The sequence below is a fragment of the Ixodes scapularis genome, unplaced genomic scaffold (genome assembly GCF_016920785.2).
Source record: "Ixodes scapularis isolate PalLabHiFi unplaced genomic scaffold, ASM1692078v2 PGA_scaffold1__304_contigs__length_218370807, whole genome shotgun sequence".
NCBI lineage: Eukaryota > Metazoa > Arthropoda > Arachnida > Ixodida > Ixodidae > Ixodes > Ixodes scapularis.
This window is the reverse complement of record NW_024609846.1, coordinates 31,153,292-31,176,262: the sequence shown is the minus strand read 5'-3', so window position 1 is coordinate 31,176,262 and position 22,971 is coordinate 31,153,292. Positions and strand designations below refer to the sequence as shown.

The 22,971-nt window shown below is 47.9% G+C and overlaps 2 protein-coding genes across 3 annotated transcripts in view; one reads left to right on the top strand and one right to left on the bottom strand.

Moving 5' to 3' along the window:
* LOC8051601 (extracellular protease inhibitor 10) overlaps positions 1 to 16,688 on the top strand; it is a 46,509-nt gene extending 29,821 nt beyond the window's left edge. For both annotated transcript variants that reach the window (XM_029975470.4, XM_029975471.4), the window contains exons 5-8: positions 3,711 to 3,760; positions 3,825 to 3,939; positions 14,299 to 14,442; positions 16,600 to 16,688. In XM_029975470.4, the coding sequence (XP_029831330.2) occupies positions 3,711 to 3,760; positions 3,825 to 3,939; positions 14,299 to 14,442; positions 16,600 to 16,639 (349 nt within the window). In that variant the 3' untranslated portion in view covers positions 16,640 to 16,688. The remainder of the gene's footprint in view (positions 1 to 3,710; positions 3,761 to 3,824; positions 3,940 to 14,298; positions 14,443 to 16,599) is intronic.
* A 1,281-nt stretch (positions 16,689 to 17,969) lies between these two features.
* LOC8051594 (proteasome subunit beta type-6) overlaps positions 17,970 to 22,971 on the bottom strand; it is an 8,103-nt gene continuing 3,101 nt past the window's right edge. Inside the window, exons 4-6 of the mRNA XM_029975469.4 lie at positions 20,884 to 21,013; positions 20,096 to 20,240; positions 17,970 to 18,155 (exon numbers count right to left, since the gene is read on the bottom strand). Coding sequence (XP_029831329.2) covers positions 18,028 to 18,155; positions 20,096 to 20,240; positions 20,884 to 21,013 — 403 coding nt within the window. The 3' untranslated portion in view covers positions 17,970 to 18,027. The remainder of the gene's footprint in view (positions 18,156 to 20,095; positions 20,241 to 20,883; positions 21,014 to 22,971) is intronic.

The window sequence follows — 22,971 nt, the reverse complement described above, 5'->3', positions numbered from 1 at the left end:
CGCTTCCTCTCTCTCTTTCTCTGCGCCTTCGGTTCGTTACGTAAAATCGTGAAATATGACCCCCCTGACAAAAGGGCCTTTAAGGCGAAGAGATCCGTAAAGTAGACTTCTGTATGAGAATTTCTGCGGTGAGTCGAGGTATGGGTCAATACCGTGACAAATAGGCGAGGTGCGAAAGTGCCGGAAGTGTCGTATAGTAGACTAGGAAAGTACGAAGCGAATAAGATCAATAATTTACAGAGCGGCGATGAGGCACGCTGTGTGCACTGTGCAGTTGTCAAGATTACGGAAGGGATTCTCAAACGCAAATAAGAGCAAAAAAAAAAAGTTCCCTAAATTTTAATATTTAAAAAGAAAAAAACAAATGACGGAATATAGTCACCGTCACTGACTGGAGAAAGGGCAACCAAAAGCTGGAACTGCGAAAAACTGTCCGGTAACCTGCAATCGAGAATCGAGAATCGATTTTATACGGCGTCCAGGAGAAAGCTGTACCAGCTTGAGAAAAATAAATACTACGTTTAAAATTACGGAAGTTGCAAAATCAAGATTAGTTCAACAGCAACCTGTCCTGCCAGAATCGCTCATTACACATTTAATAAATGTGCACGATTAAAACAGTATGGGCCGGACCAAAGGCGCTAACTAAGAACGAGGGGTGTCCATTCTGATGTGTCAAGCCTATGTATGCTAAAAAAAAAAAGAAAATCGAGACGATTTTTTTGTAATTTATTTTACGATTTAACTAACGATATAAATCGCGTAGACCTTCCTAATTTGATGTAAAACGTACCTCACCCGACATTTCCCGACGACAAATCTGGCTCTCAATGGACATGCATGTAGCTTATAAATGACAGATTAGATCATTCGGACGTGGACATTTTCACTATGCTGGGGTGAGGAGTTCGAGAGGAGTGTATTACAAATAACTACTGGTTATTATTATTTATTTTTCCTTTATATACAGTCATGCAGATGCTAAAAAAAATCCACGCAAGCAAGCTTTTTTTTTTTTTTTTTAAGGAGAGTTTGATTGGTGGTTTACGTGTGAACTAGCGCTGACGTCAGGACTCGTCCATGTGGAGCAGATAGGGGGGAGCTGGGGAGCTCATCATCGCAAACTGCCGTTGTTATCTGCTGTTTCGAGAATCCTCTCCACCTTTCAATCAAACCGCGGCGACACAGGCACAGATGAAAACGGCAGTCCGCGTTGGTGGGCTCCCACTACCTGTTCTTGACGTCAGCGCTAGTTCACACTAGGGTTCCCGTATAGGCACCCTACGGGGAGCCCATACAGGAACTCTAGTTCTCACGTAAGCCACCAGTCAAGCGCTCCTCAAAAAAGAAAAAAAGAAAAAAAAAGCCAGGTCGCGTGGAGCTATTCAGTGTTTGCATGACTGTAAGTCCTAAGGCCTGCCAGCTGTTGTGGGGCACAATAAAACGTGCGATTAATTGTTTAATTTATGGATTGACTTAAAGTTTCCAAAGCAGTTTATTAGGATTTGGAGTCTCCGCCTCTCGCTACTTTCTATGGAGATCGAGTACTCGTGGCTTACATCAACGATTGATTAAGTAAAAGAGATCTTCAGTCAGACATGCAGATTGGAACCTTGAAGATATATAGAACGCCGGAGGAACAAAAAATGGATAACACAAACACTTTGCTCTCGGTAGCTCAGTATTGTGGAGAGCCACAAACTAAATCCTTCAAGTACACGATAACGGAGAACCAGCTGTGCGGTTGTCCCCCGTGCACCTCGAAGCCTCCTTTGCAGCAGCTCCAACGGAAGGTAGATTGCATCGGCAAGCCGCCTCGTAGTTCATAAAGGCTGGTGCGCACATTTACAACAGTTGCGTTCGCATGTAACTGAAACGATCGTAACGGCCAAAACACCGCAACAACCGTGAAACATGAATCGCTTCGCGAAGCTACCCCGCATCTCTTGCTGCTTACACTTGTCCCGGTGACTTTGTCCTTATAGGGAGTATTCACTGGACGCCATATTTGTGGGTGCTGTTTAAAGCACATGCTCAGGACGAGCTCACATCAATAGGCTGCTAAGACCGGCACTCTTGATGGTGCGGAATGCACGTTGCAAAAGAACCGTGGAAGCTCGCCATCAGCACGCGCTCAGCATTCGCGCACACAGCTATGGCCGCCAGTGAATACTCCCTATACGGTCGTTTCGGTTGCATGCGAACGCAACAGTTGCAAATGTATCTCTGTTTCACCTTGTGTTGTACCGCAGGAAAGGCAACATGCGCGAGCTCCTTGCTCTAGGGCACATCTCGGTGGCACAAGCTCCCGTGCTCCAAGGGCAGCTGCCAACACTATGAGCTCGCGCTTCTAGCCTTCGCTGCGGTACAACATAAGGTACAACATATGCAAGCACCGTTCGCTTCATTCTGGCTGAGATCATTTTAACTGACCAACACGGGGCATTTTCTTACCTTACTGGTAGGCAGCATTTTAGATTGAGGCTGTACCGCTGGGTGGAGATGTTTGTGTATCATTGATTATCCTCAAACTGGTATAAAATCAAGTCTGCTTCGCAAGATTTGGATATTTGATTGTTATTTATATCAATACCTTCAGGACCCGAAGCCATCACAGAGGGGAGGGGCTAAACAAAAAGAAAATGGGAAATATCAACGGATGAAGTCCGAAAACGCAGTGAAAGCATGAGCGGTCCAGGTTTAACAGACATGCCACTAATAGAAAACAAAGCAAAACAAACAGAAGGACACTTCATTACCGATCATTTTGCAAAAATGATTGCTTATCACAATTTTAAATTAATTCACCGATGATATTGACACTAAAGATGCGAGAAGGTGGTTCCACTCATTTCAAGTGGCTTTTATTGTGATATGTTTATGTGGTATTATGGCAATGAAAGGCTTATAGAATATTCTCTAACGTTTAAAACAGTAATGATTGATTGCCCTAATTGAAATAGCTTGCAGACTTGTTTATATTCATTATCAATAGTGTTCCAGCGAGCTGAGCTCAAATTACCGACGGCAATTGTTTGGGAGGCATATTTAGAAAAAGAATGATTTCAGTACGATTTAAATCAAATACATATATTTTGAATGAAATAATTATGAATTTGACGATACAAAATATAATTTTTATCCACCCTCGAACACCCCCAGGCCGCCTCATCAGCCCAATCTAGATGGCTTTATGAACGATGAAGTCGCCATGAGGCCACTTATGGAAGGGAGCCGCCGTCGGTCCACGTTTATCATACAAGTCCTCCCGAGCTGACAGACCGGAGTAGTTTCAGGTGGTTGCCAGAGATTACGTCGGGGTCGACAACACTACAACAGTCAAGAAAGAAGTCACCGTCGCGAAATGTGTTTCAGAGAACGGCTGCTGCCGTTGCATGCCACTAATAGGGAGTTTTCTTTGGTTTTCGTAGACCGTGTTTCCCCTCCGCTAAGCCCTCCGCAACCAAGAAGCCGCTACTGCGCCTGCGCGCCGATGCCCTTGACTGTAGATTTCCGGGTATCGTAGTGGGTTGCGGAGAGCGTTGTGGGAAAGCGAGGGAGGTATGTGCCCTTTCCCTCTGACGCCCTTTGTTCTTGGAACACTGGAGAAGTCTGCCCGCCTCTCGTCGCCGCCCCGTTGAATGGACGCACGTTAACGGCGGTTGTTTGTCGATTTATGAAGCAAGAGTGTACCTTTTCTTCTTTTACAGAAAGCGGATTGGCACGCAAGATTTGGCTGTCTGCATAGCGAAAGTGCGAGGTACGAATCTGCCTAGAAAAACCTGTACTGCGTCCTCGATTGATTCCAATCCGATGGCGCGCAGAGTCCCGGAGGCTGGACGCCTGTCCCAAGACCTGTCCGGAGATCTACGAGCCCGTGTGCGGATCCAACGGCGAGGTGTACCTCAACGAGTGCGTCTTCCGACAAGAAAACTGCGGGTAAATGGACAATCAGAAGCTAGTCTGGCCACCGCGGGTCGAAAACGCAATAGGGGGAAAAAAAAAGGGGGGGGGGGGGGGGGGGGGGCTGGTTGCCCGTTGTCTTTCCTGCTTTTAGAGCGCAGCTCTTAGGGGCCCGTTTCCAGCCTGAGCGGCGTCGGCGTAACCGGGGGGGGTCACGTTCCCCCCCCCCCCCCCTCCCGAGGTCACGTGACTACCCGCAGGTGACGTGACCCCCCTCAGTACCCTTCCCTACTCCTCCTCAAGAGCTGCGCTCCAATTCGGCGTTACAGGGATTTGCAAACGGCTTTCATTTTTTATTATAATTACAGATGAAAACCTAAATTGCACTCTTCTAATTTATTTCCCATTTTACTCAAGTATATATACTTGAGTAAAATGGGAAATAAATTAGAAGAGTGCAATTTAGGTTTTCATCTGTCGTATATGGAGAGAGGGAAAAAAGCCTACCAAGTTATACCAGGATTCTTCTACACAGACGACAGTGTACTGCTAGCAGGTTGCCGGGTTGGATTACAAAGGCTCATAAAAATCTGTGAAGAGCAAAGCGACTCGCTGCGCCTGAAATTCAGTAGCGACAAGTCACAAATAATGGCACTGGAAATACGACACTTTAATAGAACATGTGGAGAAGTATATATCTGGGTGAATGGCTGAATGAGAGAAAATGACATTTAGAAGAACAGAAAGAGAATATGATAAGGGAAAAAAAAGATTGAGGTACACCTAAGCACTTCTTATGAGTTGTGAATGCGAAAACATGCACATCATTCTTACTGTACGCGTGTTGGCGCGCTGACTGGTGCTGACTAGAGTTCCTGTATATGCTACCTACGGTAGCAGAGTTGCGCATTCAGCCTCGGCGCGTGGCCGTAGAGCCGGCTTTCCCGCACGAGATGGATGCTTTGCTCCTCACGTGACTAAATTTGGCGAACAGCGGCGCCGCGCGCGCCGCCGCGCATGGAAAACAGGAGAGGAGGAAAAGGAGGCGGAAAGCAGGGAAACATACGCCGGGGCAAGAGAAACGTTGGCGGAGCGACCGTAAAGGTGGCTTTCTTGCACGCCACCGGATGCTTTGCTCCTCACGTGATGGATCTCGGCGAATAGCGGCGTGGCGGCGCGGGGAAAACAAATGCGCAACTCTGGCTCCCGTAGGGAGCCTATACAGGAACTCTAGTGCTGACGGACACGCAGCGCCATATGGTGGCCGTTCGTTGAAACTGATGCTGCGAGTCAGTTTCAACGACCGGCCACTCCATGGTGCTGTGTGTCCGGCGAATGGGAGCCTGGTCAACGCGGGCTAGCCAATGGGATCGAAGCGCTGTAAGAGGTGCCGTGGTTCTTTGGCGAATGGAAGCTGAGCAAAATGTAAGGGCGCAAACGAGCTGGTGTACATTGCACATGGTTGAAAGAAACCCGAGACTGCGGGTAAACGACACAACACCAAGAGACTTTTTAGTGGGAGCTGGCTTGGCGTGGTTTCAAAGCTGATGACGTCGGCTCGCTCCATGAGACGCATTAATAACGAGGCTGACAGCCGGCCAAGCTTTTCTCGACGACGAGAGAAAACTGCTTGTTGTCAGTGCGTAGGGCAAGTCAACACGCGGCAGCGAACGCACGTGTCCGTCAATGGCTCCGAGGGAGCGTCCTAAGAGCACAGCGCGTGGCACACTTCGTCGAGCAAGTTGCTGTCGAGCATGGCCACGATTTCGTTCATCTTGTCTGTGACGGGCCCCTTGAAGGCGGCGGACCCGTCCACAGTCAGGCGACTTCGCACCGGATGCAGGGAGAAGTCCTCGTACCAGAGCTCGAACACGAGGTGGCCGCGCTCGCCCATGATCTCCAGGCACAGGTCGACCAGGACGTAGTTGCACGCCCCGGCTGCCTCGATCCTGCCGTCCGCAAGGAACTCTTTGCAGCCCCCGATGGCGCGGTCCAGTTGAAGACGCCGCAGCGCGTACGCCTTGATCCGCTTGGTGTGGATGATCAGAGCCTCCGAGAGCGACGAACGTTTGATGTCCCGCAGCAGTGACCAGTGCAGGGGCAAGGGCATGTTTTCGCTGCCGCTGATCACGGCGAAGTTGCTGCCGTCCCGTCCGTCCAGAACCCAGGTGTACGGGGAGCCGGAGGCCTCGAGCTCGAAGCTCAGTCGGCCACCCGGCAGTGACTCCATTCTCAGGCCGTTATCGAGGACCTGCACGTTGCGCGAACGGTCTTTCCCGGTCGGCGTTTCGGCTGGCAGCGTCGTTGCTGCGCTCTCGCTGGCCTGGCGTTTCGTCCGTCTCGGCTTCTGAGCGGTGTCTTCCTTCCTCGTTGACCTCGACATGGCGACTCCTCACCGACTTCGTAAACGCTGTCGCGCAGGTTCTCGCCGGTTTGTGCGGCGAGCTGCTTCGCTCTATCGACGGCGCTGATAGTACTCGAACTGTGCGACGTTCACGACCTTTGTGATTTCTCAGAAAGTAATGCGGTAATGCCAGTAAAACAGTGACGCCGCTCACGTTGTTCACTGACGCCGCTGTCGCCCTGCCGCCAATTTCAAAGGCGGTACGGATTGGATTGTGTTGGCTGGTTCCGTGACTGGATAACTGGATAAATAATTCCAGCGACTGCAACCTTTGTATTAGAAGACAGCTTGCGCCATCTAGCCTAAATCATTTGCGTTCGTTCCTTGATTTTGTCAGAAATGTTATTTTGACGTTTCACGCTGTTTACTCCCACACTTCTTGTGTGTAACTGCACACTTATATTGACCTTAGGTCAATCTAAGTGTGCATTGGGTCTATGGCAGGATACTGCCATAGACCCAATGGCTGCCCAATGGAGTCGATTTCTGGGTAAACTGGGAGCTCAGCAGCGCTTCCGTGGTCGGAGGCGCCCATTACTACAACGAACCAGCTACTCATTGCCCTATCAATAGATTGAAAAACTAAAATAAAAAGCGATAATTATCTTCATAAAATTGAGCGCTAACGTTTTAATTATGACTTTTGACGCCGTCAGCTAGCTTCAGTGCCCTCATAGCCGTTTGCGAAGGCGAAGCCGCTGAAAATCCAACATGGCACAGACCCAGCCCCCGTGCCCAATCCTCCTTGCCCGTGCCTTAGCGCTGCTCCCTACCGCGGTACCGCGGTAGGTTTTGGTCACAAATTTACGGTTCGCGCGTGCCATGCCACTTCTTATGGCAAAGAATTGTAAGTTCTGCTTGCCTACTTTGTGTCCAGCAGTTGACAGTCCGTTACTTGTCGTCAGCGTCTTCCAGGGAATCGAAACAGATGCAGCATTTTTCGCACTCGTTGACGCATTTATTGAGTCATTTGCATGACAAAGAACAACAATTTACACCGTCACTTTAAACATGCGTTGCTATGCGGAAAAAAAAATAATAATGCGCGCAGTGCCTACGTTAGCGAGAGGTGCTACAGTGAACATAAAATGTGCGACACTGTTAGCGCCACTCGCTGATCTCAAGTGAAGCCACCGGACGCAACCTCGCTGGGAATCTGGGATGCAAGGAGGTTATAAGTACTAGGATGGGGCACGTTGCAATATTGGTGAAGCCTAGTCATAAAAAGTTTAAACGATTTTGTGCCCAGCGTGACCGCAGATCTCTCTGGCGATTGGTGCGCGTGACATGTCACGTGTGAGATGGATGGTTGATTGTAGAAGGACTCCTTGCAGGCTTGCGCGCGCTCCGTCCGGTAGGTTTTATCAGATCGAAGGCTAGACTGTGGTGTATTCTAGTACCCCATAACAAGACGAAGGCTAGCTACGGTCACGTGATATGGTCACGTTGGCATGGTAAGTGAAGAGAGTAAGGAGGAAAATGAGAAAGAGGCGAGGCGTCAAGGGAGCATGGCTTGTGGAGGCTACGCGGCCGACGTCATGCCCTCTCCTACCCTTCTATCCTCCTTGCTGGGATGCAATTTGCGGTTTTGCCAGCGTTTGGCTGCAGTTCTCCAGCGTGCTGTAAACACGTTTTCTCTTCGTTCGTCGTCATTCGCCGAAGAAGTTTTTAAAGATTCTGTGTACCGTTGAGACTTGCTGTTGTGAATACGTGAAAAATTTTACGAAAGCGCAATGTCGCAGGAAAAAGCCACAACTCGTCTAAAGCAAGTTTCGCCGGCTTGGCGGCGTGTTCAAAGCTTCCTTGGCACGCCGAAGTGCTGTGTCTCTGTGCCTTCTCACGCTTGGATACCGACCAAGAATCGACGCCGTGTGGATGTGTTTTGCGAGTGCGATGTGCGTGAAGCCGTACGTCGAAAGGAAGTGGCGCTGGTCTCGCGAATCCCGGAGAATAGCTCACCGGAGAATAGCTCACCGGAGAATAGCTCACCGGAGAATAGCTCACCGGAGAAAAGCTCACCGCAAAACCGGCGGATGCAGAGAAAAGCTCACCGGCAATTGAGTGTAAACCGAGAAAAGCTCGCCGATTTTTTTTTTCTTCTGTTCATATGGAGGCTATTGTATCATGCCTAACATATATCAATTCATTATTATTAAAATGTATCAGCTTTATAAAAAAGAAAATGTCCTTTTTTGTAATATTTGTTGAGCTTATCGGATATATTGCTCCCAACTAATAATTGCGGGCGATTGTTTTTCGTGGTTTGCTCTCTAGGCAACGAAAGCCTAACTGAAAACTTTATGAACCTGGAGAACAGGAAAAAGTTCGAAAACTTAATAATGTCTGCCTAAAACCTAAAAAAAGCAAAACGGTAAATGCCGAAAATCACAAATGCGCATGCGCAACAACGGGGTGCCCAAAAATCTCTATGAAGCTTTTGTTAACCTTTGAAAACAGGATAGAACGGTCACTGGGATATCGAGTTTTTTTTCTCCCACGGACATGCACGTTTTCAAGCCGTTCGTGCTGGTGTTTCCACACTTTGCCTTTGTGTGATAGTGCCCTTTTACGGCGAGCCACACATGACCTTCAGAGCTGCAAACTGTCACCGTTGTTACTCGTGACCTACATAACAACTAGTGTTCTGTAAGGTAGCGAATTGGACGTGTTGGTAAGCAGTATACATGATGAAAACCGCTCAAACGACGAAGACGGAGTGAAGACAACAAACAGGAGAGGACGAAGCTGTTCTCACAACTAAAGTTTTATTACTGAAAATAACAAAGAAAACAGCACAGTGGACACTGATTGTGATGAACAAACACCTACTCAATCTGTCAGGCACCATACAATCTTTGGAGCTGAAACAGTTCTCACACCGCTATTCATACTAGCTCACAGAAAACAAACCTCTTTATCTGAAAGAGGTACCAACAACGCTGTCAAGCAATTGTTGTTTCTTTTACACCCGTAAAAGAAACAACAATTGCTTGACAGCGCGCTGTCGGTACCTCTGATGTTCTGATTTTACACTTGCGGCGTCAATAATACTCAGAACGGGTAATTACTAATTTCTGAGGAATCGGTAAATATGCCCAATAAATTTCAAGAATATTACAAAAAAGGACAATTATTTTTAATGAAGTGACGAATTCTAATCGTGCTAAATTGCCACGTGTGACGCACAATCCGCTAAGCTAAGAAAAAAAAATTGGTGAGCTTTTCTCCGCATCCGCTCAAAGGCCGGTGAACTTTTCTCCGCATCTGCCGGTTTTGCGGTGAGCTTTTCTCCGGTGAGCTTTTCTCCACCGCCCGGTCTCGCGGCGTCATCAAAGCTTCCTTGGCACTCCGAGTGCTGTATCTTTGTGCCTTAGCACGCTTGGATACCGATCAAGAATAGACGCTGCACCAAAGTTCTGAACGTGTGTCACGCGTAGATACCTTTAGATCATTTATATATATATATATATCGACCACGGAGTTCTGGATCGTCCAGCTGTGCCGGTGAGTTGCTATCAATAAAAGGGGGCGGGGGATATCTGTACGTGTTCTTATGTACTATTAACCATGGCTATGTTCCGAATGTACTCTAATGGATCACATGGGAGCACGAATAGAGCAAAGCTGTGGAGCAAGGAGGGTTTTCGAAGGCAAAAGTACAAGACGGCGAAAATGAAAATCTTTGAAGCGCGGTCCATATGGTCGTGTGCAATCTGTTGACCAATCACAATTAGCTGACCCGCTCTCAAACGTCAAGTGCAATTAAGTAGGTTGATAATGAGACAGCACTGATCTATGATGAGGAGCTGTTTTGCACAGTATTCTGTAAGTCATCTGAGGACGAAAAAAAGACGTACCTTCCCCCCCTCTTCCGTCGCGACTGGACGCTGGAATAAGCTCGTTTTGGACCACGAGTGCAGGAAGTATACAGTCGTCGGAATAAAGATTCACGAATAAACCTTTTTCGGAATGCTAATTGCTCTCTTGGCTTTCAAGTAAAATCGTTTTTAAGCACTAATCAACTGAAAAGGGGCAGTGGTCCGGCTATTTTCGTTTTGACGGTCTCAAGAGCAGGGTAGCCATCTTGTTTGTTTATGTGAAGTCACGGAGCGCGAAGAAGTCACTGGCGCTCCGAGAAATTCTCGGTGCACGAAGAGCACGCTCGGGTGTCATTCTCCGGTGGCACTCCTGTCCGTTTAGTCAATGGAACGCCAGACTCTTGCGCTTCGGATCACGGACTTAACTTGCCCAATATTCGGGCTATACCTTCCAGCCGTTTGGCGGTTTTTTGGTGGAACCATGTGGCAACACTCTCCGTACCATCTTTGAAATCGGCAACAGCGAGCAACGTGAACGGCGTCACTTACTGGCATTACCAGGCATTACTTTCTGAGAAACAAAAAATGTCCTAAACGTCACACAGTACGAGTACTATCAGCGCCGTCGATAGAACGAAGCAGTCGCCGCACAAACCAGCGAGAACCTGCTCGACAGCAATTACAAAGTCGGTGAGGCATCGCCATGTCGAGGTCAACGAGGAAGGAAAACTCCGCTCAAAAGCCGAGACAGACGAAACGCCAGGCCAGCGAGAGCGCAGCAACGACACTGCCAGCCGAAATGCCGACCAGGAAAGACCGTCTGTGGAACGTGCAGGTCTTCGATAACAGCCTGAAAATGGAGTCACTGCCGGGTGGCCGACTGAGCTTCAAGCTCGAGGCCTCCAACGCCTTGTACACCTGGGTTGTGGACGGACGGGACGGCAGCAACTTCGCCGTGTTCAGCGGCAGCGAAAACATGCCCTTGCCCCTGCACTGGTCACTGCTGCGGGACATCAAACGTTTGTCGCTCTCGGAGGCCCTGGTCATCCACACAAAGTGGATCAAGGCGTACGCGCTGCGGCGTCTTCAGCTGGACCGCGCCATCGGAGGCTGCAAAGAGTTCCTTGCGGACGGCGGGATCGAGGCAGCCGGGGCGTGCAACTACGTCTTGGTCGACCTGTGCCTGGAGATCACGGGCGAGCATGGCCGCCTTGTGCTTGAGCTCTGGTACGAGGACTTCTCCCTGCACCTGGTGCGAAGTCGCCTGACTGTGGACAGGTCCGCCGCCTTCAAGGCGCCCGTCACAGACAAGATGGACGACATCGTGGCCATGCTCGACAGCAACCCTCTCGACGAAGTGTGCCACGCCTTGTTTTCTTAGGACGTTCCCCCTGAGCCCGTGAGCCGTTGATGGACACGTGCGTTCGCTGCCACGTGTTGGTTTGCCCTACGCACTGATGACAAGCAGTTTTCCCTTCCCTCCTCCTCCTCAAAAGCTGCGCTCTAATTCGGCATTACAGGGAGTTTTAAATGACTCACTTTTTTAGCTCTAAACATTGTATACTTAGTTTTTTCAGTGTTTTGTTCTAGTTCATTACATCCCAACCACATACTCAATTCTATTAACCAATTGTTAGTTTTTCCAGCTCTTCTATGTTCATACCAGAAAAAAATCGCATCTCCACGTGGTGAATGATGTTGATTGGGGCGAAGCTCTGGTGGTGCTTGTCTGCGTAGATGCTGAGCCGCAGCATGTCGAGCCTTTCATTCGTTTTCATCCATGTCAGAAAGAGAATGTGTGGTATGGAACGTGGTTATATACACATTTGAGCATTTGACCGCAGCGTGACGTGGATGAAAACGGACGAAAGGCTCGACATGCTGCGGCTCAGCATCTACGCAGACAAGCACCACCAGAGCTTCGCCCCAATCAACATCATTCACCACGTGGAGATGAGATTTTTTTCTGGTATGAACATAGAAGAGCTGGAAAAACTAACAATTGGTTAATAGAATTGAGTATGTGGTTGGGATGTAATGAACTAGAACAAAACACTGAAAAAACTAAGTATACAATGTTTAGAGCTAAAAAAGTGAGTAATTTAAAACTCCCTGTAATGCCGAATTAGAGCGCAGCTTTTGAGGAGGAGGAGGGAAGGGTACTGGGGGGGGGGGTCAACTGACCGGGGGTCACGTCACGTGACTATGACAATGCCGATGATGTCATCAGTGACGATGTGGATACTGATGACGTCATCAGTGACGATGGGAATGTCCGTGAGGTCATCAGTGATGATGACGATGCGGTTGCCGGTGTGACGTCACTGATGACGTCATCAGTGATGATGACGATGCGGATGTCGGTGACGTCACTGATGACGACAACAGTGATGATGACGATGCAGGTGCCGGTGACGTCGTCAGTGACGATGACGTCATCGGGGGAGGGGGGGGGGTCACGTGACCTCGGGGAGGTAGGGGTCACGTGACCCTGGGGGGGGGGAGGCTCACGCGGTGCATTATGGGACATTTCCCATCATGCACCGCGCAGTTACGCCGACGCCGCTCAAGCCGGAAACGGGCGCCTAAGAGCTGCGCTCTAAACTGAAAGCATCAGTCGAGAGCTAAACCCACGATTTAGGCAGAATGAAATTGGTGATGTAATAACCCACGTGTTCTTAGGAGTACTTTCAAGAAAACCTAAATTGGTCCCATCATATTGATCAGATCAGGCCAAACACCTCCTGGGCAGTAGGAACTATAAATAGGCTCAAATATATCCTTCCAGTTTGGTTAAAGCAACAGTTGTACTTCACTCTTGCTCACTCTGGTTTAAGCTATTGTAATTTGGTGTGGGGTAAGTGCTTAAAGACTTGCTAATCCCAGCTGTTTATCTTACAGAAAAGAGCAGTGCGATCAATTGCTAATCTCTCGTATCAGGAACCATAGCGGCTCATATTTTACCAATTACTCCCTACTCTAGAATAATTAGTAATTCAAAAATTGGCAATTTACGTGTTCAACAAAATATAACTGTACCCTCAGTCTGTGCATGAAAATTACATCTCCACACACATTACCTCCCTTCAAGAATATGCGCAAACTATGGTAAACAAAGGATACAAATTGCACAGCTATTTAACAACCACCCTGGTAGACTGTCAATGATTACTAACTCGCAGATTATGTATGTTTAAAACCACCTTCAAAAGGTGAGGTACCTTTTTTGGTACACCATAAATATATTTTTTTTTCTAATGCTCCTTGTTTTTTTTCAGTGTGTTTACTCGGACTGCTTTCTTTTTTCATCCACCGTTATTGTTCTATTTCTTTTCACCGAATGTTCTGCTGCTGGACTGTAGGGAGAGCTGGAGTCTCCTCTGGCGATTCAAATCGCCTTTTGCTTCCTCCTCCTAGGCATTTGTCTGAATAAAGTCTATTACTATTATTTTTATTAATAATCCCTCGGGCTTTATTTTTGTTTTCTATTGAAAGGGCTTTATGATGTTAGCTAGGAGTGATAGCAGTGTCCTGCGTTCAATGTCCCCGTTAGAGCAGGCAGGACACTCCTCGAGCGGTTTGCTCCATGTTGCCCCACGTCCTAAATTAGCTGCCGCGAATGCCTCCAGTCGAGTACTCGCCGGAAAAAGCTGCGCGCTGCCGTGTTAGAGACAAGTGTGATTAGCACTGTTCACCAACAGTATCAGATGGTTGTGAACCTGCAACAGGCAGGTCCACGAGCTCAGTTACACTTGCCCAGGAAGGCACATAAGATGCACCGAGGTGTGCCTTCTCAGTCAGTCTCAAGGGCAGGCAGGCAATCCCAAGGTTCACTGATTAGGAGGATCGGTGCCCGAGTGGGCTAGCACACACAAGCTCGAAGCACGTAGAGTGAAAGTTCGCGCTGCAGAACCCGGGGATTCTGGGTTCAATACCTACCCCTGCCCGTTTTGATCTGGATGAGCATCATACCGGTGTGCGGTCGTGTACCACTATTGCATGGTGCACGTTAAAGACCCCAAGCTAGCAGTTGTACTGCACTGGCTAAATCTCTCACCTACAGCTGAGACACCAGATGCCCATTAGGGCTGACTAACTTCTGGCTGAATAAACATACACACAACACAATTATGATTAGGCTTGCTGACCCTAAACTCGACACTCCTCCTGCAGGCGCAGCACGAGCCTGGTGCCTCTGGGGCGCTGCGTGTCGGCATCCAAGTGCCCCAAGCGGTGCCTGCCCATCCTGGACCCCGTGTGCGGCTCGGACGGTCAGCGGTACCTCAACCACTGCCGCATGCAGGAGGCCAACTGCGGGTACGCCAGGCGCGGACTTCTCTCTCCTTAGCTTCGGCAACACGTAGTAGATGCCCGAGGGCTCTAAACCAAAACCTTTGCGTCAATTCGACACGGTCTAGAGTTGTTACAGATACATTCCTCTGCCTTGCCCCATTTCATAAAGGTGTTGGGAGGGTACGGCTAATTGCTAGGCAACTGTGTTAAGCCACAGTCTATGGCTAATTGCTAGGCAACTGTGTTGCATACATGGAACGTTCTTGCATCACTAACATTTAGCGACACTCCGAGTTTCCAGACGACAAACACCTAAGTCACCGACGCTCTTCATCAAATAGTTTAACGCCTACCATGTGTACACTTCATAGTTGTTCCTAGAATGAAGCGATACTACCGCTAATCAGGCTGATAAACTTGCAATCTTCAAGGGCCTTCTATGCTCTCGAGCTCCTCTGCCTCAGTGCGCACAGGTAGTCGAGCTCCTCCTATGGTTACAGCCTCCCGATCAACTGATATTACGTTGAACACCTCACTCCTCCTCTCCCACTCGTTAACCAATCAGTGTCGAGCCTCGCAACCACGCTTATATCGAGGCTTCACTTTTGAATTATGTAGGAACAATGACTGCAGCTTTAACGTTTGCGATGAAGAGTTCTCTTTGTCTGCATTCCAACCGGCAGCCTACAAATCCAGCGAGCATGGGCTTAGTAGCACTGCGAGTAGGTTTGTATGCCGGTGCCATGGTGTGCTAGGACCTTAGAAATGACACTAGCTCATGCTTACCGGTTTTTGGTAACGTTCTAACGGAGCGCACATCTGTGGATACGATGAGGTTGTGCTGGGTAGTGGAAAATGTTACCTTGCAAAGCAGCAAATGTATTAAAACTTGGGTTTGGGCTAGTTGGTCCATACTGAATAAAAGGTTAAAAAGTGTGAACAAACGAAGACAATGAAGAAACGCGGACGACAGGACAGCCGCCTGTCCTGTCGTCCGTGTTCCTTCATCGTCGTCGTTTGTTCGCGCTTTTTAACCTTTTATTCAGGAAATGTAGAAAACCAGTCGTATGGTTCTAACAATTAAGTGTGAAGCACAAACGGATGTGACCATCTTATTGATATTCTACAGATTTGTGCATGCATTCCCTGAATTTGTACTTTTTGGTTTTGCGACGCTTTTTTGCGGCAACTACCAATTACAGTGATGGAAGTGGCATTTGACCTTTTGTGGCAGGTTTTGTAGCAGGCAAAATATTGGCTTGGAGCAGCCACTGACGCTTTTGGAGCAGATGCCAACATCTGCTAGCTCATTACTTGAAAGTGATGGTTTCTCTTTAAAGTGGAGCTAGAGAAGTTCTTGAAAAAAACTAGTCAAATGTAAATTCTAGAGTATTTTCATCCCATGAATCTGAATATCAGGTTCTTATTCCCCAAGATGGAACTATTAAACGAGAGAAAACACAAAAACCCTCCAATTAGTCGTTACGTCATACCCAGATCTTTCGGCCGCCAAGCGCATGTCGCTCGTGTGAGCAGTGCGTGCAATACCTGTGCAGGTGAATATACCTGGCAGCTTGCCAGGTATATTCACCTGTACTGACACCAGTCATGACTTCTTTTTCGGACCTTTTTGAAAATAACAAGAGTGCACATGCACTCTCGTTATTTGATGGGTGCTTGAGATGTGCGAGAGCGGAGATTTGGAAAACTCTGGGTATGATGTCACGCTCCGGGAAGGCGGCACTTTGAACATGATTTTCTGCAGCCTCTGCGCACCTAATCGAAAAATAATCTCAATATTTGTGATCCTGCAGGTCATATGGCGATGATTTAGGTGATTTTCCCTCAAATACAAACCACTTCAGTTTCCTTTTAATCCTGAAGCATATTACTCATTATAATTTGTAATAAGAATTTAGACAGGACACAAAAAGAACACCAAGCCTTCCTTTTAAAAATAAGGCTCAGGTCAAAGTAGACTCCATCTACAATACATAATTAAAAAAAAAAATTAAAAGTGAAGCATAGCTTAAATGCTGCCAAATAGCCTTATGGCAAACAAATTTCAGTGGATGCCACTGCAAGAACTTTGAGGGCATAACCAGATCTCAACACTCGCTTATTTCGCTGCAGCAATGTGTGCTCCAATGTCCACTAACTTTGCATTTCTTTTCATTGCAGGAAGAATGTTGTTGTCATGCCAAAGGGCTTCTGCTCATAAAAGTCGTCTGCTTCCTGTTGTTGAATTCAATAAAAGTTTGTGTACCAAATGGCATTCTTTTCCAATTGCTCCGTCGGCAATATGTCCCAACTTGGCTGGTACAATGTTCCTCGGCAGTATTATAAATAAGCCAATGAAAAGTGCAGTGAAACTTTTCACAATGGTGTTTTTAGGCAGTGCACTTATCATACGAATATTTGTTTATGGAAAAAAATGCTAAAAGACCTGCTGAAGGGGCTAGCCCTTCGTAATTTATTTACAATATTTACAACTCTACTATAGCTTCCTTGCCATCTGGGAATGTTCTTGTAGTAGTTGCGATGGCATCGGCTGGCGGAGGTGTGTGCCGTTGACCGATGCCGCTGATCGTTCTCTCATGCCATGCCTCGCGTAATGTGCGCGTGTCGTCTTTGTGCGTGCGACCTTGTTGTCTTCTTTCTGGGCGCCGTTTTGGTGGTCAATACACTGCTATTTGTATGCACAGGGAGAGAAACAAACTGTTTGGCTGACACTGCTGCTTGCACATGGTACCCCATAGAATTAAAACTTCAAAGTTTTTTTTGTAGACACAAACGCCAAAAAGCAGGTTAGCAGAGTGCATGAGGTACCATTTGTGAAGGGCAGTGCCAACCAGGTACTTTGTTTGCTTTACTCTCACTTTATAAAAAGTTTATCTTTCCTTAAACTTTTTTTGACCAGAAACCTACACCTACGAGTCTGACAAATGCGTCACCTAAAGACATTTTTGCAGAAATTGTCATTGCAGTCTGTTCATTGGCTTAATAGCTATTTTTACAATTGACAAGCGCTTGGGAACACTTTGTGGAACTGCTGGTTCCTAAGAAAATGCACAGGTAAAAAAGCTTCCAGAAGACCACCGAGAGTTTAAAAAAATAAAAGTACACCGAACTAACAATTTTGTCCCAATATCATTGTAGGAAACTTATATTGCCCAGCTAAAAGATAACCTTCAAATATAAAATAAGCAGCATCAAAAAAGAGAAAGGACAAAGTTTAAACGGACAGCATTTGTTTCGTCCACATCATTCTCTTCTCTGCGTCACTGTTTCAGTCTCTATGCAAAGGTACACACCAAATCAGTTAAGTTTCGACCCTAAAAGCATTGCCAATGTGCTGGAACGTGTTTTGTCCCTGGTGCCATAGCAGTCAAATATGAACATTCAACGCTAATAAACACAAACAAACTGCCATAAAGCAGCAACGTTTCCGTTGAGAATAACCGTGGTTATAACGTTTCTCCCGAATCGACCTGGGATGAGTGTTAAGTGGCCTGCGTCGGCACCATGAGGATACAACCGGCACTCGGAAAGGCAGGCAAAGACCTCAAGTTTATTTATAGGCTCGGTGGTGCTCTCGTGAGGTGGCCTTCAATCCTGGTAGAACTTTGGTATCTCATCTCCCGTGAGCACCTTGCGCTCCACGCCGTCCTTCGTGATCACAGCCAGCCGGATCACCCCGCCGCTCGATCCGTCCCGGTACATGGCCAGACCCAGCGCTGCGGGAGTTAACACAATGATTCAGCAAAAATGTAACGTAGACTACAAACAACCGCCATCACGCACCCACCACTTCAGATCGCTAAGCGGATCTACCGAGAAAGGCAGTAGCCGCGACGAGTTGCACGACGTCAGCGCAATGCATGCTTCGATAACAGACTATTTGTCCAGAACTGCCAAAAGTGAAGCGGGATTTCAGAAAGCCCAGGGCTACGAGCAACCCCACTTGCTCAAGCTACCTCATGCTATCTTGCTTGACCTCTTGCACGATATCTACATTTACCCGGCCGTGCTCAAAGTATTTTTGCTGATAAGCAGATGGAGTGCATTTTGCATTACAAGTATGTCGTAGAAGGGGAAGGTCAGTTGTTTCGGTAATAAAAAGACCAACAAAAGTTACCATACCTGAGACAAATGATCTCCCCGGAGGAGAACAAATATATAGCTTGTGTCATAAAATAGTGTTGCGAAACAGTTTTGGAAAAACCATTGTGGAAATAAAAGCTAGCGAAACATAATAGGCAGTCAGTCAAGTAAAGACAATTCCATTCCCTATACTACAAATGGTACTCCTGGGAAAGGTAGTCTACTCAAAACCCACCACAGTGCGGTGCATGCATGCTGGTGTCTACGCAGTAACAGGTATTGTCACCAGTGCGCAAGCACAACAAACTACCATTAGAGAGCACTTCAACTTTGCTTCTCTTTATCCACATGTTCTATACATACATCGGTCCTTACCGTGAAGAGGTTTGGCTACAGAACAGTGAAGCGGTCAAGCGTAGAAAAACAGAAGAAGTCCTTCAGTACGGGTATTGTCACCAGTGTGCAAAAATGAGACTACCATTACAGTGCACTTCAACTCTACTTCACTACACCCACATCTTCAATACATACATCGGTCCTCACCATGAAGAGGTTTGGCCACAGAAGTTAACAGTGAAGTGGTCAAGAGTAGAAAGACAGAAGTCCTTCAGTGCCTTACAATGTTGAGACTATGCCAGCTACTCATTACAAAGGTAATGCTACCTTTGTAATGAATGAATTTAAATCATTACAAAGATCTAGCTTATTTAACCAAATGCACCAAAACAGATACAAGTAAAAAAAATTCCAAGGACAGCCAAGCACTTCTTAAGAGTTGTAAATGGGAAAGCATTCTCAGTGCCAAAAGGAGCAGAAGCGGCCGCAGCGCCGGCAGGAAGCCGAGCGGTGTGCCGTGTAGACTGCCCTGGTTCGCTGGTGACTGCTGCGCTGCTGGGTGAGGCAGTGGCGGGAGTTTGAAACTCGGCGCGACGCGTGCCAAAATTACGTGTCCTCTCATCATCATCATCGCCGTAACTGCGGGTACCGGTTGACGACGTTTGACCTCGGAGCGTAACATTAGGCCTAATGTCAGGCCAGTGCATGCCGGCGTCCCCCCCTCACGTCAAACAGCTGCACATACTGGTTGATGACGTTAGGCCTGAAAACGTAACCATAGGCGTGACGTTATGCCTAACGTCAGGCCCACGCATACCCACGTCCCCTTCCCGCTGCGCCGCCAGCAGTTGGGCTGGGTCCTTAGCAACGATGACGCCGTTGCTAGGGAGCTACATGACGCGTCGCAGCCAATGAAAATTTACGTGCCGTTTTTCTGCTGCAGATGGCTACAGACAATGCCGGCTTCGCTCCATGGGACAGTTAATGCTTTCGCATTAATACCTTGATTTTTGTGTAACATAAAAACTCAGCAGACCTTGGAGGCTTCGAACCGAAACACCACATCCAAATGTCTCGTCGCAAACCAAAAAATATGTAAGCAATAAAAAGAAAGAAAAAAGACGACGTTGGTGCTTTAGCGTCCCCAAAATCCGCCAACAGCGCAAAGAACCCACTCGAGGCATTCAACCTCCACAGCTCGGAAAAAGGGCTTTAGTGAGAAGACGGATGCACTCACTGTTAGTGACGAACTCCAGGCACTCTTCTTTAGTCATGCCCTTCTTAAAGTGGGCGTCTACGTAGCCATACACGTAGGTGCTGCCGGAGCCACCCATGGCCACGGGCTGCCTAAGCATCATGCCACCCAGCGGGATCACGTACACCTGCACAACACCAGGGAATCTGCTGACATAGCTTCTCATGAGCTGCCATTCAAGGAAGTATTTGTGCCACAAGAATAAACTGCACTCTCGAAGAGCTCCAACCGTGCCAGAATGCGGCGCTGGCGGCCGGGATCAGATGTGAGCACATCGAGCCCATGGTAGGTGTAAAACTGTTTTCACCTACTGGAGGTTGTAGTCGGATGGCAGAAGCAGACGGAGTAACCCCGCTTTCCCGCCGTGTTGCTCGGGTAGCGCCACCGTCGACGTAGAGCGGTACTGCGCAGCCATGAGAATGGAGGCAGACGCCATTTGCTTCTGCACTTACGTCTGCTCGTCGTCGGCTACGGCGGCACCCGGAAGGTACGGCGAAAAACCGGGGTATTCCGTCCGTGTTTCTGCCACCCAACAACAGCCCTAGCCAACCTCATAGACAAAATCAGTTTTTTGCATGCAGCATTTTAACGGTAAGGTTTGAATCTTTGTCATCTCGTCCCAGTTGTAACGATCCGAAAGAGCCCGAGCAATTGGCGGCGCAGGGTTCATTTTCGTGGCAAACAAAGACTGTTTCCGTTTACTGTCCCCCACGACCGCAGAACATAAGCGGTCGGCCAGGCGCGTGGAAGACGCGAGAGACGGGACGGACCTGTCCGCCCTTCTTGCGGTCCCAGCCTGCGCAGATGATCCCCGCCAGGAGCTGGTCGCGGTAGTTGTAGCACAGCTCTCGGAACACGCTGGCCGCCGTCTCCACCTGTGGTGGCTCGCCGAGCTCCATCCTGGAAAGACGACGGTTGTACTCGGCAAAGAAATTAAAAATCTCGACGACGAGTGAAATGTCCGACTTGGGAATGCGTCTGACACGTCGCTCCTGAGCGGGGTGTCGTTCGTGCAAAGCACACCTGCCTGCTACTGGCGAGCCTTTACAGCTTTTCAGTCGCCGGCAAGCCCAGTTTATCTGCACGCCTGTTTCGGCCCACAATGGGAGCACTTGAAGCGAGGAGAGGCACCTTTACCCGAGACGTGCAAACGAGGAAGCAAATAAAACAAAAAAAAAGAACTTTCAGCCTTTCCACTCTGGTGAAGAAGGAAGACCAGCGAAGCTGTTTGCTTGTCCCGTGTGTTTCTTCTTTGTCCTCGTCCGTTTTGCGCACTGTTTCCTACGATAAATTCTCACCAACTCGCCCAACTATCCATTCTTCTATGATAGCTGGAAAGGTCGCCGCCATCTATGAGCGACGGCGGCAACCAGACTGGTTTCTGGTTGCCGCCGTCGCTTATAAATAGCGGTACCTGTCCAGAGTTTTGAGTAGTTTTCTGTCGACATTTGTTTGGTACCGGACACGAAACTGGGGAAACTAACCCTTAAAGGACACATGCAAAGGAAAAATGAATTTTTTTTGAACAGCCAGGTTGGGAAAAGGAAGTCATAAAACAAATTTACAATGAAAAAGAAAAATTTTTAGAGCTATATTTACGGCGCTATACAAATTTGTAGTTGGCGCCTGCGGATGCCGCGGAAAAGTGGCCGCTATTTATCACGTGGTACTTGCACTCTTTCAGAAGCTTCCTATGGTCTTGAAAAGTTACTTATTCATCTTCGTTCGAAGTGCAACAAAAAACAAAGATTAACAAGCAACTTTTCTGAGCCCAAAGGAAGCTCCTGAAAAAGCGCAAGCAGACGTGATAGACGGCGGCGTCCCGGAGCACACAAACTTAAGCGGCGGCGGCGACTTGGAGAAACGCCATTGAAGCAGCGGCACACGACGCTCAGCGTGCGGCGGCGGATAGGTCTACCACTAGACCAGCAACAGCTCCCGCGGGCACCAACTACACATTCGTTTTGCGCCGTAAATATTGCTCTAAAATTCTCACCAACTCGCCCAACTATCCATTCTTCTATGATAGCTGGAAAGGTCGCCGCCATCTATGAGCGACGGCGGCAACCAGACTGGTTTCTGGTTGCCGCCGTCGCTTATAAATAGCGGTACCTGTCCAGAGTTTTGAGTAGTTTTCTGTCGACATTTGTTTGGTACCGGACACGAAACTGGGGAAACTAACCCTTAAAGGACACATGCAAAGGAAAAATAAATTTTTTTTGAACAGCCAGGTTGGGAAAAGGAAGTCATAAAACAAATTTACAATGAAAAAGAAAAATTTTTAGAGCTATATTTACGGCGCTATACAAATTTGTAGTTGGCGCCTGCGGATGCCGCGGAAAAGTGGCCGCTATTTATCACGTGGTACTTGCACTCTTTCAGAAGCTTCCTATGGTCTTGAAAAGTTACTTATTCATCTTCGTTCGAAGTGCAACAAAAAACAAAGATTAACAAGCAACTTTTCTGAGCCCAAAGGAAGCTCCTGAAAAAGCGCAAGCAGACGTGATAGACGGCGGCGTCCCGGAGCACACAAACTTAAGCGGCGGCGGCGACTTGGAGAAACGCCATTGAAGCAGCGGCACACGACGCTCAGCGTGCGGCGGCGGATAGGTCTACCACGTGACCAGCAACAGCTCCCGCGGGCACCAACTACACATTCGTTTTGCGCCGTAAATATTGCTCTAAAATTTTTTTTCCTTCTTTGTAAATTTGTTTTATAACATTCTTTCTCCATCTAGGCTGTTTAAAAGAAATGTTTTTTTCCTTTGCATGTGTTCATTTACAGTTCAACTGTAAAAAAATAAATGAAGGACCTCGAGCACAAATAATGTTACAGCGCCTGGAAGGTGGCCGCAAAC